Source organism: Paralichthys olivaceus, chromosome 6 (genome assembly GCF_024713975.1).
Source record: "Paralichthys olivaceus isolate ysfri-2021 chromosome 6, ASM2471397v2, whole genome shotgun sequence".
NCBI classification, from domain to species: Eukaryota; Metazoa; Chordata; class Actinopteri; order Pleuronectiformes; family Paralichthyidae; genus Paralichthys; species Paralichthys olivaceus.
This window is the reverse complement of record NC_091098.1, coordinates 26,788,319-26,802,164: the sequence shown is the minus strand read 5'-3', so window position 1 is coordinate 26,802,164 and position 13,846 is coordinate 26,788,319. Positions and strand designations below refer to the sequence as shown.

The 13,846-nt window shown below is 41.1% G+C and overlaps 1 protein-coding gene across 2 annotated transcripts; it reads right to left on the bottom strand.

The window, feature by feature from the left end:
- Positions 1 to 3,385: 3,385 nt before the first annotated feature.
- On the bottom strand, positions 3,386 to 13,713 carry cdk16 (cyclin dependent kinase 16). Of its 2 annotated transcripts, none has more exons than XM_069527572.1 (17): positions 13,469 to 13,713; positions 10,551 to 10,738; positions 9,910 to 10,077; positions 9,444 to 9,562; positions 9,201 to 9,329; positions 8,872 to 8,928; positions 8,635 to 8,749; positions 8,281 to 8,375; positions 8,119 to 8,181; positions 7,579 to 7,702; positions 7,366 to 7,486; positions 6,748 to 6,845; positions 6,510 to 6,615; positions 5,987 to 6,029; positions 5,794 to 5,884; positions 5,632 to 5,712; positions 3,386 to 5,366 (listed from the first exon to the last, which is right to left on the bottom strand). In XM_069527572.1, the coding sequence occupies exons 2-17, from the start codon at positions 10,672 to 10,674 to the stop codon at positions 5,329 to 5,331; spliced, it is 1,572 nt and encodes a 523-aa protein (XP_069383673.1). In that variant the 5' UTR covers positions 10,675 to 10,738; positions 13,469 to 13,713; the 3' UTR covers positions 3,386 to 5,328. The 2 variants fall into 2 exon arrangements, with proteins under 2 accessions (XP_069383673.1, XP_069383672.1); XM_069527571.1 differs by lacking the exon at positions 13,469 to 13,713 and adding an exon at positions 10,819 to 11,115.
- Positions 13,714 to 13,846: the final 133 nt, after the last annotated feature.

The window sequence follows — 13,846 nt, the reverse complement described above, 5'->3', positions numbered from 1 at the left end:
GACTCACACACCCTTAATAACACACACACACACACACACGCACACACACACACACACACAAATCCTCCTTTTGTCAAGGCAGTTTTTTATTGTTTGTTGTTTCCACTTTTATTAATGAGGCGAAGTTACTGAACAAATAAGAATATGAATCCATCAATCAAACAGATTTGTCATCAACGGTCAAAGAAAATTAACTTTAAATCAAAATCAGGGAAAATAAAACAAACTGCAGCTTTTTAATTCGCTTTATTTAACTTTAACAGTTCCAATAACAAACAGCAGGGGGCAGACACAGGAAATCTGTCGATTACGTGTTGACAGGAACGTTCAGCTGCTGAACGCTCGAACCACAACTCGCTAGAAATGCATGTCCAACACTCATCAGACCTTTTCAGCGGGAGGACGAGTGGAGGTGACGTCAGGTTCTTCAACAGCTGTCGACGCAAGCGACCATCACGTACGAGCGCGGATATTTAGATGAGACCGTGAATCATCGCACTTCTCTGTGGTGATCGTAGCGATGTGTCTTCATCGTTCATCACGAGGATCGATGGTCTCAATGTGCAGGAGAATGAATCCTGATCATCGTTCATTCACAGTTGATCAATAAAGATCAGATTCAATATTTATAAAATCATGTAAAACAATTATCAAACAATCAGAAATGTGAATAAAGATGGACGACATGACGCCCCCTGGTGTCTGGCTGCAGTATAGGTCATAAACCCTCCTCCTCCATGTTAGTAGATGGGACACGGACCAGTTACCAAGAGCAACACACAGAAAACACACATGTACACACACATGTACACACACACATGTACACACACACATGTACACACACATGTACACACACACATGTACACACACACATGTACACACACACATGTACACACACACAGAAAACACACATGTACACACACACATGTACACACACACACGTACACACACACATGTACACACACAGTGTCAACCACCAGCAGGCAGCTCAGTGAACATGAGTGTGACACGGTGTAATGATACAAATTATAACAGTGTTAATACCAAAATGACAGAATGTAGATCCTCTGACAGATCAGCTGGACGACAACTCACACCGCTGATACACCAGAGCACACACACACACACACACACACACACACACACACACACACACACACACACACACACGTTTGTAATTCTACATCTTGCAGGTCCTCACACACACACACACACACACGCACTCACGAACGCACTCACTCACACACACACTCACACACACTCACACACACACACACACACACACACACACACACACACACACACACACACACACACACACACACACACACACACCCAGTGTATCCCAGAACAATGGGCGACGCTATGAACTTATTTTAGCTGAACAACAGAGAGACGCCACAGGAGCCCTGAGATAGTCCTCTCAATCTCCCGCTGTCACTCAGAGTGAAACTAATGCTAGTGCCCCCCCCCCCCCCTCCCCCCTCCCCCACACACACACTGTTTTCAGTAATCCTCGATCAGAACTTTTCTTTGTGAAGTTAAATTGATTGTCGTCATTTCCTTCATGTGATATCTGACGTTGTATTTCACAGTTTGTCTCAAAGATCCGAACAAAGTGAAACATCCTCTGTTCTCGACCCTCGACCTGAAAAACTACCAACAACTCAGTGAACAGGGGAAACACAGGCCGAGGATTTTAAATACCACAACTGATGCAGACGTTTGTTTGACTCATTAAAGCTCCAGTGAGTCAGATTCAGGTGAAAGGAAACTAGTGGCAGAACTTTAATGTAGAATAATCCTCATGATGTTTTCACTAGTTTGTTTCATCTAAATTGTTTGAATTGTTTCTTTACCCCAGAAAAGACCCTTTATATTGAAATACTTTATATTGAAATACTTTATATTGAAATACTTTATATTTAAATACTTTATATTTACATGGAGGGGACCCTCTCTACAGAGGCTGCCATGTTTTCTACAGTAGTCCAGACTGGACAAACTAAAACCTTTTGAGTTTTTATGTTTGGAAGGAGAGGGGGGGGGATGAGGACGAGCAGCTCGACCCCGAATGTGTCCAAGATTTCCGTTTTTTATTGATTTCCAAAAAAGCTGCAGGTTCATTTGACTTAAAGAATTTGTTTCATCTCAGAGGAAATCATTCGTCTGCAGAAACACCTGCGTCATGTAAAACCTACAGAATCATCACGGACTCAGCGACACTCAGTTTTTCAGCCTCTTTTAGCTTCTAGTTTTGTTTCGGCTCAGTCTCAGTGTTTCCAGCTGCAGAAGCGTTTTGATTTAACAGCTCTGACTAAAAGACTAAAGTTTGTGGTTTCAGGTCAGCTGATCACGGCACATATATTCAATATTTCATGCACTGACACATTTAATAAAAACAGCTGAGCAATTATTCCAGAATTCCTCTTTCTGACATGACGTCTTATTTGTGTTATTTTCTCTTCAGTTGTGATGTTCGCTTCTTTTCTTTCTTCAGAGGAAGCGAAACGTTATCATCATGTTTCAGTGGATTCAGATTGAGTTTTTTTTAATTTGGTTTAAACTGAATCGAAATCTGAATCTGAGCCGTCGACACGTAACAAGGTCGAGTCACTCAGAGAACAACTGGAGGGATCGATCCAATCAGAAGATCAACCAGAGCATAAAAATACATTACACACACACACACACACACACACACACACGGGACCTGGTGACTGTCAGGCAGTAACTAGGGGCAACATTCCAACGAGGCTCCAGAGCAAAGCTCCAAAATCCTACTGGAAGCTCTGCAAACACACACATACACACACACACACACACATTTAAAATACACATCGACCATAAGCAGCACCTGTTGTTGTGGAAGATGGTGGAGAACAAAGACAACATTCATAGGTCAGATATGCTGCAATTTATACATAACATCACACACACACACACACACACACACATTTCTGGCCCCGCCCCTGGCAGCGTTGGGAGACCCTCCTAGGGGCCACTCCCCCTGGGGCCACTCCCCCTGGGGCCACTCCCCCTGGGGCCACTCCCCCTGGGGCCACCATTAACGAAACAGAAAAAGTTTCAGTTTGGGATCTTTTCAGTGTCACTGAACTCGATATTGATTAAAGCTCAGACTCTTTCATAGTGTTGAATAAAATCACACAGTTCTTCTTCTTCTCTCTCTTGGAGGATAAACAACAGTCACACCTCGTTAAACCCAACGAGACCAATTAGTGAATATAAACAAACGTGTGATTGATTTGAGACGTGGAATCCGCTCATGTGTTTCTATGACGACACGTTACAGTGACACGGATTCCTTACTGATGAACTGGTGATAGTTTGAATGTGATTTAATCAAAACGTTTGGAGCAAACACTGAGAATAAATAATGAATTTTAATTTATATTCAAACTGAATACTTTAAATATATCCAGAATACATGTCGTAAACAGTTGTACACAGTAAAAGGATTTCATTTCATTTCCATACATGAATATTTCAAGTATCAGATCAGTTATAGCATCAGATACGTTTCAGTGCTTTTTGTCAGATGGAAGAAAGAAAAAACAGCATAGCAGTTATCTGGAAGAATCCCATCATGCATTGCAGTATATTGCAGATAACTTTGGTATTTTAATACCTAAACAAAGCTCATCAGTAAATTTACAAAAGAAAACAGCATCTGGATCAAAGTGGATTTCAAACAAACGTTCGATTTCCTCTAAACATGTAAAACATTGAACACGTCCGGACATGAGTCACTTTTCTGATTATTCTTAAAATATAAACTTTGTGATAATTTACTCAGAGATGTTCTAGATGTCGTTTCTTTAATCTGACTGAAATGAAACTGGATTTAGTGTTAACGAGTCAGGTTAGAGTTAACCTGTTAGAGTTAACCTGTTAGAGTTAACCTGTTAGTTAACCTGACTGGGTCAGCAGATCTAAAAAGTACATCACATCATGAACGTAAACTCTGCGTAGTTTTAAATACTGACCCGTTACATTCAACAGTCTTTCATTAACTAACAACAGAAACATGTGATGCTTCATGGTGACTCCGCCCCCTGTGACATGACTTCCTTCAACACCTGTCAATCACAAAAAAAACCAGAATCTGATTCAGGGAAGAAAATCTGAATCTGTGAATTTAATATTTTCATAATCAGAAACTTTTAAACGTTAGAGATAAACTAGTTCCCGATTGTTGAGTTAAATGAAACACTAATTATTCAGTATTTGAGATTTGTGCAGGTTATTGTTATTATTGATTATTGTTTAGTTCTGTTGAATCAAGTGAAACAATATAATATAAAGATTATTTTTAAATATTGAACGTTTCTAAATTCTCACATATAAACAAACATGTGACATTTTTACAGCAGATAAAAACACGTCATTGATATTTCTTAACACTGATCGTTTCTGTCTCATCAATTATTTCATATTGCTAATATTCATTCACATTTTGAAAAGTTCACGACGGTAACTTTAGAGAAAAATAATTTAAGCTTCCACCTGAAAAATAAAAAACTTTTAAAGAAAAAGAAAAAGAATGATGACCTGAAAGTGATGGACAGTGAATAGGCTCCACCCACTGACACCTGGACGCCAGGAGTCAGTGAAACTGATGAGAAACAGATTTTTAAAATAAATTTTCAATTCAGGTCCTAATTCAATCTATTGATCTGATGATCTGTGATGATCTGTGATGATCTGTTGATCTGATGATCTGTTGATCTGTGATGATCTGTGATGATCTGATGATCTGTGATGATCTGTGATGATCTGTTGATCTGATGATCTGTTGATCTGTGATGATCTGTGATGATCTGATGATCTGTGATGATCTGATGATCTGTTGATCTGTGATGATCTGTGATGATCTGATGATCTGTGATGATCTGATGATCGGTTTTGTTTCTGTCACAAAACACAAGCAGCTGTAGAGTCACAAACATCTGTTGGTTGTGATGTCATCGTTAACGAGATGATGAGGTCATCATAACGTTTGTTTTGAATCAGTGACGATGGAAGACAGAATTCACTTCATCATCTTTTCAGTTATTACATCATCACATATTCAGAACTGGAGCTCTGTTCTGATTGGTCAGAGGAAAGTTGTGATTGACAGATTCTTCTTCTTCTTCTTCTCTAGATAAACAATTGTTTGTTTGTTTTGTTCTTTTGTTTCACTTCCTGTTTCCTGCAGCAAAAAAAACATCACTTCCTGTTCTGCCAGTTTCCCTTTGTTTGCTATGTGAGAAAACCGAGCCCCTGATGATGATGTCATAACCACGGACTCTGCCAATGATGATGTCAGAGGAGAAGACTCCTCCTCCTGGTCGGGCTGTTTCCTGGATAGAAAGAAACTTTGTTTTACTTCAACACGTTGACAAATGTCTTCGTCTGTGTTTGAAACTTTATCTCAGCTGAAGTGTGTGTGTGTTTGTGTGTGTGTTACCTGTGTCAGGTGTGTGTGTGTTACCTGTGTCAGGTGTGTGTATGTGTGTGTTTGTGTGTGTGTTACCTGTGTCAGGTGTGTGTGTGTTACCTGTGTCAGGTGTGTGTGTGTGTGTGTTACCTGTGTCAGGTGTGTGTGTGTGTGTGTGTGTGTGTTACCTGTGTCAGGTGTGTGTGTTGTCGTTGTTCTCTTTGTCTCTTTTTCCAGGTGAATTTCAGACAAACTGAAAATCGACATTGCTGAAACGACAGTGACCTCATGATGACATCATCTGCAGTGACATCACAGAACTCAGGGTCAAAGGTTGTGATGCAACTTACTGTCAGGAAGTTTCTTCACTCTGTTTCCAAGGTTACTGAAGTACTGATGACTCATTGAGTCGTCCGCAGAGATCCTCTTCTTCCCTTCAAACTAACAATTCAAAAAAGTTCCTGTTCAGTTCGAGTCAATGTAACTTTACTGTTATTATTTATTATGATGATGTCACATCCCATCTGTGACACGTTCACTGACCTGCAGGAATTTTGACAACAGCTCCACTCCTTCACTGCTGAGCCTGAAAAAAAAAACACACACGCACACACACACACACAGAAGAGATGTGACACTTATTTCTGAATATAATTTACTTAATTATATTTTATTATTTAAATATTTCAGTCTAATTTCATTTGTCTTTATTTTGTTTGTCTTTTGTTGTTGTTGCTTCCTGTGAGTTGAGACCTGAACGTAGAGCTGACGAGTGTTTGGAAAGTCAAAATAATTCATAACCACTATTCCTACGATATATGAAGATATGAGGGAGAAGAAGGAGTTAGGAGAGAAGAACCACGGTTCAGAGAAAATCCAGCTTCACTAACACTCCACTCTTTTTTAAACCAACATTCAGAGAGTTTGAACAGTTCTTATTATGGTCACTCAGTTTGGACGGTTCCCAGCGAAGTGGACTATTGGAACGTGTGTGATCGGATCATTGAGGAGAGACGTTAAAGCTGAATGTATCTGGGGTCAGAGGGTCGTCAGTGTGGTTGTGTACCTGGGGGTGTGGTCACTCAGTCTCTCTGCTCTGTATTCAGGAAACTTGAACGTCACAAACTCGTCATTGGAACTGATCCCAGACCAGATTTGCTCTGTGGGTGTACCTGTATATACACACACACACACACACACACACACACACACACACACACACACACACACACACACACTGTTCACTGACGAGAAGATGACGTCACAATTTATGAGTTTGTAAACAGAAGCTGATTGGTTCTTACCGAGCAGTTTGAAGATGAAGTGAAGCTCCTCCTCCACCGTGGAACCAGGAAACAATGGTCGACCTGTCGCCATCTCATAGAAGATACAACCTACGCCCCTACATAGAGAGAGAGAGGGAGGGAGGGAGACAGACAGGTTAGAAACAGAGAGAGAGGGAGGCGGACAGATATAATATACACAGTGGAAACTGTTTGAGTTAAAAAGCTTTGTACACAATCATTCTTCTACAAATGCTGTTTAAAAAATGTGCTTATAGTGATCAAGTAATTTGTTCGTATGTTTTCATACATGTTGGACTGTAAAGAAGTTATTTCTCACAGTTTATACTCTGCTCCTCTCTGTGTCTCTATCATTCAACCTGCAAACTCAATCCAGCCAAACCGAGCGTCCCACCATCTTTACATACATCAACATGTGTCCGATCACACTGTGTGTGTGTGTGTGTGTGTGTGTGTGTGTGTGTGTGTGTGTGTGTGTGTGTGTTCTGGGACATCATTCAGAACAGTTACACAATTCGTTTATAGTAATATATACTTTGGCCCGGGACAAAAGTGATCACTATAAGCAGTTTCCACTGTGTATATAAGTATAAGTATATATAATGTTGCAGTACAGACCACATGTCGATGTGAGTAGAGTAGTCGGTGCTGCCCAGTAAAATATCTGGAGGTCTGTACCACAGAGTCACCACCTCGTTAGAATACGTCTTTGTAGGAATCGACTTCGCTCGAGCTAAACCTGAGTCAAACATAATAATCAATAATTATCAACAGGATCATTTTATCAATGTGTCTGTTGTGTCTGTTGTGTGTCTGTTGCTTGTCACTCACCAAAGTCGGCCAATTTGAGTTCTCCTCGCTCATTGATCAGCAAATTCTGAGGTTTCAGGTCTCGATGAAGAACTTTTCTTTTGTGGCAGTACGACAAACCTCGAAGTAACTGAAAGAGGAAGAGCTGCGAAAAGAACAACTGACAAGTGAGTTAACCATAACGTGAGTAAACTAAACTAACTCTGAGTAAACTAAACTAACTCTGAGTAAACTCAACCTGACTAAACTACCATAGAAACAAATCTGCAGTCACAGAAGAACAAAGACTGACGGTGAAGTTCTCAGTCACAGAACCTCGTCGTCTACAAACAGTTTATCTTGATCTGTATTTATTTGATCTGAGTGTTTGAGCTGCGTCACTCAGACCTGCAGCTCAAATACAACTAACTGTTAACTAACTAGTTCTAATCCTTCAGATTCTATTGAACTCACAACTCTATATCTCTATCTCTAACTATATGTACAAATAAAAATACAATCTACAGTATATATTATATATGTATAAATATATATATAGAAATAAATAATAAAAGTTCTCACTTTGAAATTGTGAGCATGGATCATGTTTCCACAGTCGTCCAGGTACTGTTTCAAATCTTTGTCCTGAAACACACAACAGACACACAACAGACACGTTAACATACGGGGTGTGTGTGTGTGTATGTGTGTGTGTGTGTGTGTGTGTGTGTGTGTGGGTCTCACCAGGTACTCAAACACCAGTGTGAGGGATTTCTGCGTGTGAATGATGTCATGAAGCGTGACGATGTTGGCATGTTTCAAATCCTTCAACAGAGAAACTGAGGGAGAAAACACACACATTGAAACACACATGTTAATACACACACATTAAAACACACACATTAATACACACACATTAATACACACACATTAATACACACATTAATACACACACATTAAAACACACACATTAATACACTTATTGACACAGTCGTATTGATGGATTATGGATACTGTAGTATTGATACTGGGGTATTGTTGATAAAGTAGTATTATTGATACTGTATTATTATAATTGATATAGTATTGATCGTTTACCTTCTCTGATGGCCGTACACGGAGCTCCTTCTTCATGTTCCAGTCGGATTTCTTTCAGAGCCACAAGGTTTTCAGTCAGTTTACTACGACCTTTATACACTGAAGCATACGTCCCCTACACACCGACAGAGAGAGACAGGTAAGAGACAGACAGGCGAGACACACAGAGAGACAGACAAGTAGATAGAGAATGCCATGATTCGTAATCAGCTGTTTTACAAACAATCACATCCTCACCTCTCCCAGTTTGTCCAGTTTGATGTAGGTCTCCAGTTTCCCAAAACCAATCTCTGACTGTGGACACAAAGAGAGAGACAGACAAAGAGAGAGACAGACATAGAGACAGACAGACAGACAGACAGACAAAGAGAGAGACAGACACAGAGAGAGACAGACACAGAGAAAGACAGACACAGAGACAGACAAAGAGAGACAGACAAAGAGAGAGACAGACACAGAGAGAGACAGAAACAGAGACAGACAGACAGGTACAGAGAGGGTTCATCTTTATTGAACAATATATAAACCAGAATAAAAACAGGTTGAACAGAAGAACAGAATCGTACCAGAGACACTCGGCGGAGTCTCCTGCTGATTGGCTGCTCAAACAGAGCTGGACCAATCACATTGAACTTCTCCAGGTAATCGTCTGGAAGGCGAATGTCAGCCGGTAGAGACAGACGTTTATTAATGTCCTGAAACACAACAGAGACGGGTTATCAGGACGATGCTCAGTGAAGCCGCTAACACAGCCGTGTGTGTGTGTGTGTGTGTGTGTGTGTGTGTGTGTGTGTGTGTGTGTGTGTTACCTCAGTAGAGATCTTCTTGTTCCTCAGTCTCACTGGAACTGGACTTGTCTTAACATCGTCTGAAGACGCTGCATCACTTTCTCCATCTGAACTCATCTTCATATCCTCGTGGACGATCTCTGAAAAAACACACACAGGGTGGTGTCAGTGGGCCGAGCCGGTCCTCCACTAACCAGAAGGTCGGTAGTTTGATGCCCAGCTCCTCTATTAACTCAAATTCACACATTTCATTTTGTTAAATTAATCAAATTAATTCAAACTGCAGTTCATTAGTTTGTAGTTGGTTGGTTAGCTAAATAGCTGGATAGCTAGTTTATAAGTTTGCTAATTGTGGCGGAGTTAAACTTCGTCAGTTTGGTTTTAGTTGGTTTGTTATTTCATTAGTCAGTTCATTTTTCAGTCAGTCAGTCAGTTAATCAACTCAGTCAATTTGTCAGTTAGTTAGTTAGTCAGCACTGACTCTTACCCAGTCTGTTGGTGTGGTTCAGGTACGAGCTCAGGCTTCGTCCGAGGCCTCGAGGTTTCCTCAGCGAGCTGCTGTAGGACTGAAGCAGAGACTGAACTGAAGAAGAAGAAGAGGAGGAGGAAGAACCTCGAACCTTCAGAACAGCAGAAGAAGAACGAAGACACACCTCTGGGGGGGAAGAGAATAAAAAATATTATAAAAAATATTTTTGATTAAAAAATATAAATAAATATATGAAAGGTCCTCCGACCGGCCACAGATCGGTATCTGATGATATTCCCTCTAAATCGTTTGGACGTCGATCTCTTCTTTTGTAACTTGGTTTAGTTATTTGATGAACAAGTGAGGCGTCTCTTCTCATCACAGTATTGATTAAACGGGACAGTGTGGTGAGAACGTCAGAGGAATTTATTTTTAAATGTAAGTACGGAGCACGTGTTAAATAAACAGATTTTCAAGCTTTTTAATCAAACGAAGAAAGTCTATGTCCGTAGCTTTGTTGCCGGGCGACGGCAGGATGAGCTGGTGATGCAAGACCAGGCGGTCTCATGTCGGTTCGGCCGACCCAGACTAAGTGGGTGTTGGAGGATGTAGCCGACTTCGCCTGCGTAGAACGAGTCCTCCCGGTATGTGTGTGTTACCTGAGTCGCTGTGTGATGTCACTTCCTGGTTGATAGTGTCACTCAACGTCCTTTCCCCTCCAGTGGCCCCTCCCCTCCTCAGAGTGAGTGACAGCTGGCGTTTGATCTTCCTCATCCTCTCCATGAGGGGGGGGCGGGGAGGCAGGGGGGGGCGCGACTCTGAAGGGGCAGCCAGCCTGAGACCACACCTGAACAGGTACACACAGGAAATGAACTCAGGATGCAGCTCAGAATCTGAAGCTGTTCAAAGTACTGATCTGAGCCTCACCGTCACCATGACAACAGATCAGTCACCGTGACAACAGATCAGTCACCGTGACAACAGATCTCTCACTGTATCATTATCAGTGTGACAACAGATCTGTAACCTGATGTTAACAGACAGTTTTTTATATTCTCCTTCTGGTTCTCTGTGGTACTGTCTATGATCAGTGTTGTCTCTATGATACAGTCTCTGTTCTGTGATACTGTCTATGATCAGTGTTGTCTCTGTGATACTGTCTATGTTCTGTGGTACTGTCTATGATCAGTGTTGTCTCTATGATACTGTCTATGTTCTGTGGTACTGTCTATGATCAGTGTTGTCTCTGTGATACAGTCTATGTTCTGTGGTACTGTCTATGATCAGTGTTGTCTCTGTGATACTGTCTATGTTCTGTGGTACTGTCTATGATCAGTGTTGTCTCTATGATACAGTCTATGTTCTGTGTTACTGTCTATGATCAGTGTTGTCTCTATGATACAGTCTATGTTCTGTGATACAGTCTATGTTCTGTGGTACTGTCTATGATCAGTGTGGTCTCTATGATACAGTCTGTGTTCTGTGGTACTGTCTATGATCAGTGTTGTCTCTATGATACAGTCTGTGTTCTGTGGTACTGTCTATGATCAGTGTTGTCTCTATGATACAGTCTATGTTCTGTGGTACTGTCTATGATCAGTGTTGTCTCTATGATACAGTCTGTGTTCTGTGGTACTGTCTATGATCAGTGTTGTCTCTATGATACTGTCTATGTTCTGTGGTACTGTCTATGATCAGTGTTGTCTCTATGATACAGTCTATGTTCTGTGGTACTGTCTATGATCAGTGTTGTCTCTATGATCAGTGTGTGTTCTGTGGTACTGTCTATGTTCTGTGGTACTGTCTATGATCAGTGTGTGTTCTGTGATACTGTCTATGTTCTATGGTACTGTCTATGATCAGTGTTGTCTCTGTGATACTGTCTATGTTCTGTGGTACTGTCTATGATCAGTGTTGTCTCTATGATACAGTCTGTGTTCTGTGGTACTGTCTATGATCAGTGTTGTCTCTATGATACAGTCTATGTTCTGTGGTACTGTCTATGATCAGTGTTGTCTCTATGATACAGTCTGTGTTCTGTGGTACTGTCTATGATCAGTGTTGTCTCTATGATACAGTCTATGTTCTGTGGTACTGTCTATGATCAGTGTTGTCTCTATGATACAGTCTATGTTCTGTGGTACTGTCTATGATCAGTGTTGTCTCTATGATACAGTCTATGTTCTGTGGTACTGTCTATGATCAGTGTTGTCTCTATGATACAGTCTGTGTTCTGTGGTACTGTCTATGATCAGTGTTGTCTCTATGATCAGTGTGTGTTCTGTGGTACTGTCTATGTTCTGTGGTACTGTCTATGATCAGTGTTGTCTCTATGATACAGTCTATGTTCTGTGGTACTGTCTATGATCTGTGTTGTCTCTGTGATACTGTCTATGTTCTGTGGTACTGTCTATGATCAGTGTTGTCTCTATGATACTGTCTATGTTCTGTGGTACTGTTTATGATCAGTGTTGTCTCTGTGATACTGTCTATGTTCTGTGGTACTGTCTATGATCAGTGTTGTCTCTATGATACAGTCTATGTTCTGTGGTACTGTCTATGATCAGTGTTGTCTCTATGATACAGTCTATGTTCTGTGGTACTGTCTATGATCAGTGTTGTCTCTATGATACAGTCTATGTTCTGTGGTACTGTCTATGATCAGTGTTGTCTCTGTGATACTGTCTATGATCAGTGTTGACTCTGTGATACAGTCTATGTTCTGTGGTACTGTCTATGATCAGTGTTGTCTCTGTGATACTGTCTATGTTCTGTGATACTGTCTATGATCAGTTTTGTCTCTATGATACTGTCTATGTTCTGTGGTACTGTCTATGATCAGTGTTGTCTCTGTGATACTGTCTATGTTCTGTGGTACTGTCTATGATCAGTGTTGTCTCTGTGATACTGTCTATGTTCTGTGGTACTGTCTATGATCAGTGTTGTCTCTATGATACTGTCTATGATCAGTGTTGTCTCTATGATCAGTGTTGTCTCTATGATACAGTCTATGTTCTGTGGTACTGTCTATAATCAGTGTTGTCTCTATGATACAGTCTATGTTCTGTGGTACTGTCTATGATCAGTGTTGTCTCTATGATACTGTCTATGTTCTGTGGCACTGTCTATGATCAGTGTTGTCTCTGTGATACTGTCTATGTTCTGTGGTACTGTCTATGATCAGTGTTGTCTCTATGATACAGTCTATGTTCTGTGGCACTGTCTATGATCAGTGTTGTCTCTGTGATACTGTCTATGTTCTGTGATACAGTCTGTGTTCTGTGGTACTGTCTATGATCAGTGTTGTCTCTGTGATACAGTCTATATTCTGTGGTACTGTCTATGATCAGTGTTGTCTCTATGATACTGTCTATGTTCTGTGGTACTGTCTATGATCAGAGGGTTTCCATTCTATGAGTGCCTGTATCAGTGTATGCAGTCAGGACCCGTCTATTTGCTGCAGTGAGTGATATAAATAGCCGGCACAGGTTAATCTCTGGAGCTGTGGCTCCGGTAACGGCTCCGTAGCTTTGTAGTGAAGCGATGTTCCGGTGCCTCGACAGTAACCTCTACTCACCGGTCTGTCCCGCTGTGTCCCCGCGTGTCCCGGGTTCTCTGTTGCTCGGTTCAATCTGAGTATGTCCCGGGTCTCTGTGACTCCCAGTAATCTGCCGCCATGTTGCTGCTCCTGAAGGACACGCCCACCCACTGACGTCACGGCACGGCGTCCCCCGGCACGTGCCCCCACCGATGTTATTTATTTTAAACGATTTATTGACAAACAACCGACGGAACAAGTAAACAAAGAAAACTAATAATAAACTACACGCAATGACGTCATCAAACCTGCTGTTACAGTTTCTCTGATGTTTTAGAAAAATGAACTTTTTATACGTTTAAACTGTAAATGTGAGATTTTAACTTCGATCAGAATGTGAACGAATTCACTGAAATC

What these genes read in the sequence shown, in the direction of transcription:
- cdk16 (XM_069527572.1), bottom strand. Translation starts at nt 10,674, where the DNA reads ATGGAGAGGATGAGGAAGATCAAACGCCAGCTGTCACTCACTCTGAGG. An exon ending in TCTACTCACATCGACATGTG is followed by an intron (nt 6,846 to 7,365) that starts GTCTGTACTGCA and finishes CTCTCTATGTAG; the next exon opens with GGGCGTAGGTTGTATCTTCT. An exon ending in CTTCATCTTCAAACTGCTCG is followed by an intron (nt 6,616 to 6,747) that starts GTAAGAACCAAT and finishes GTGTATATACAG; the next exon opens with GTACACCCACAGAGCAAATC.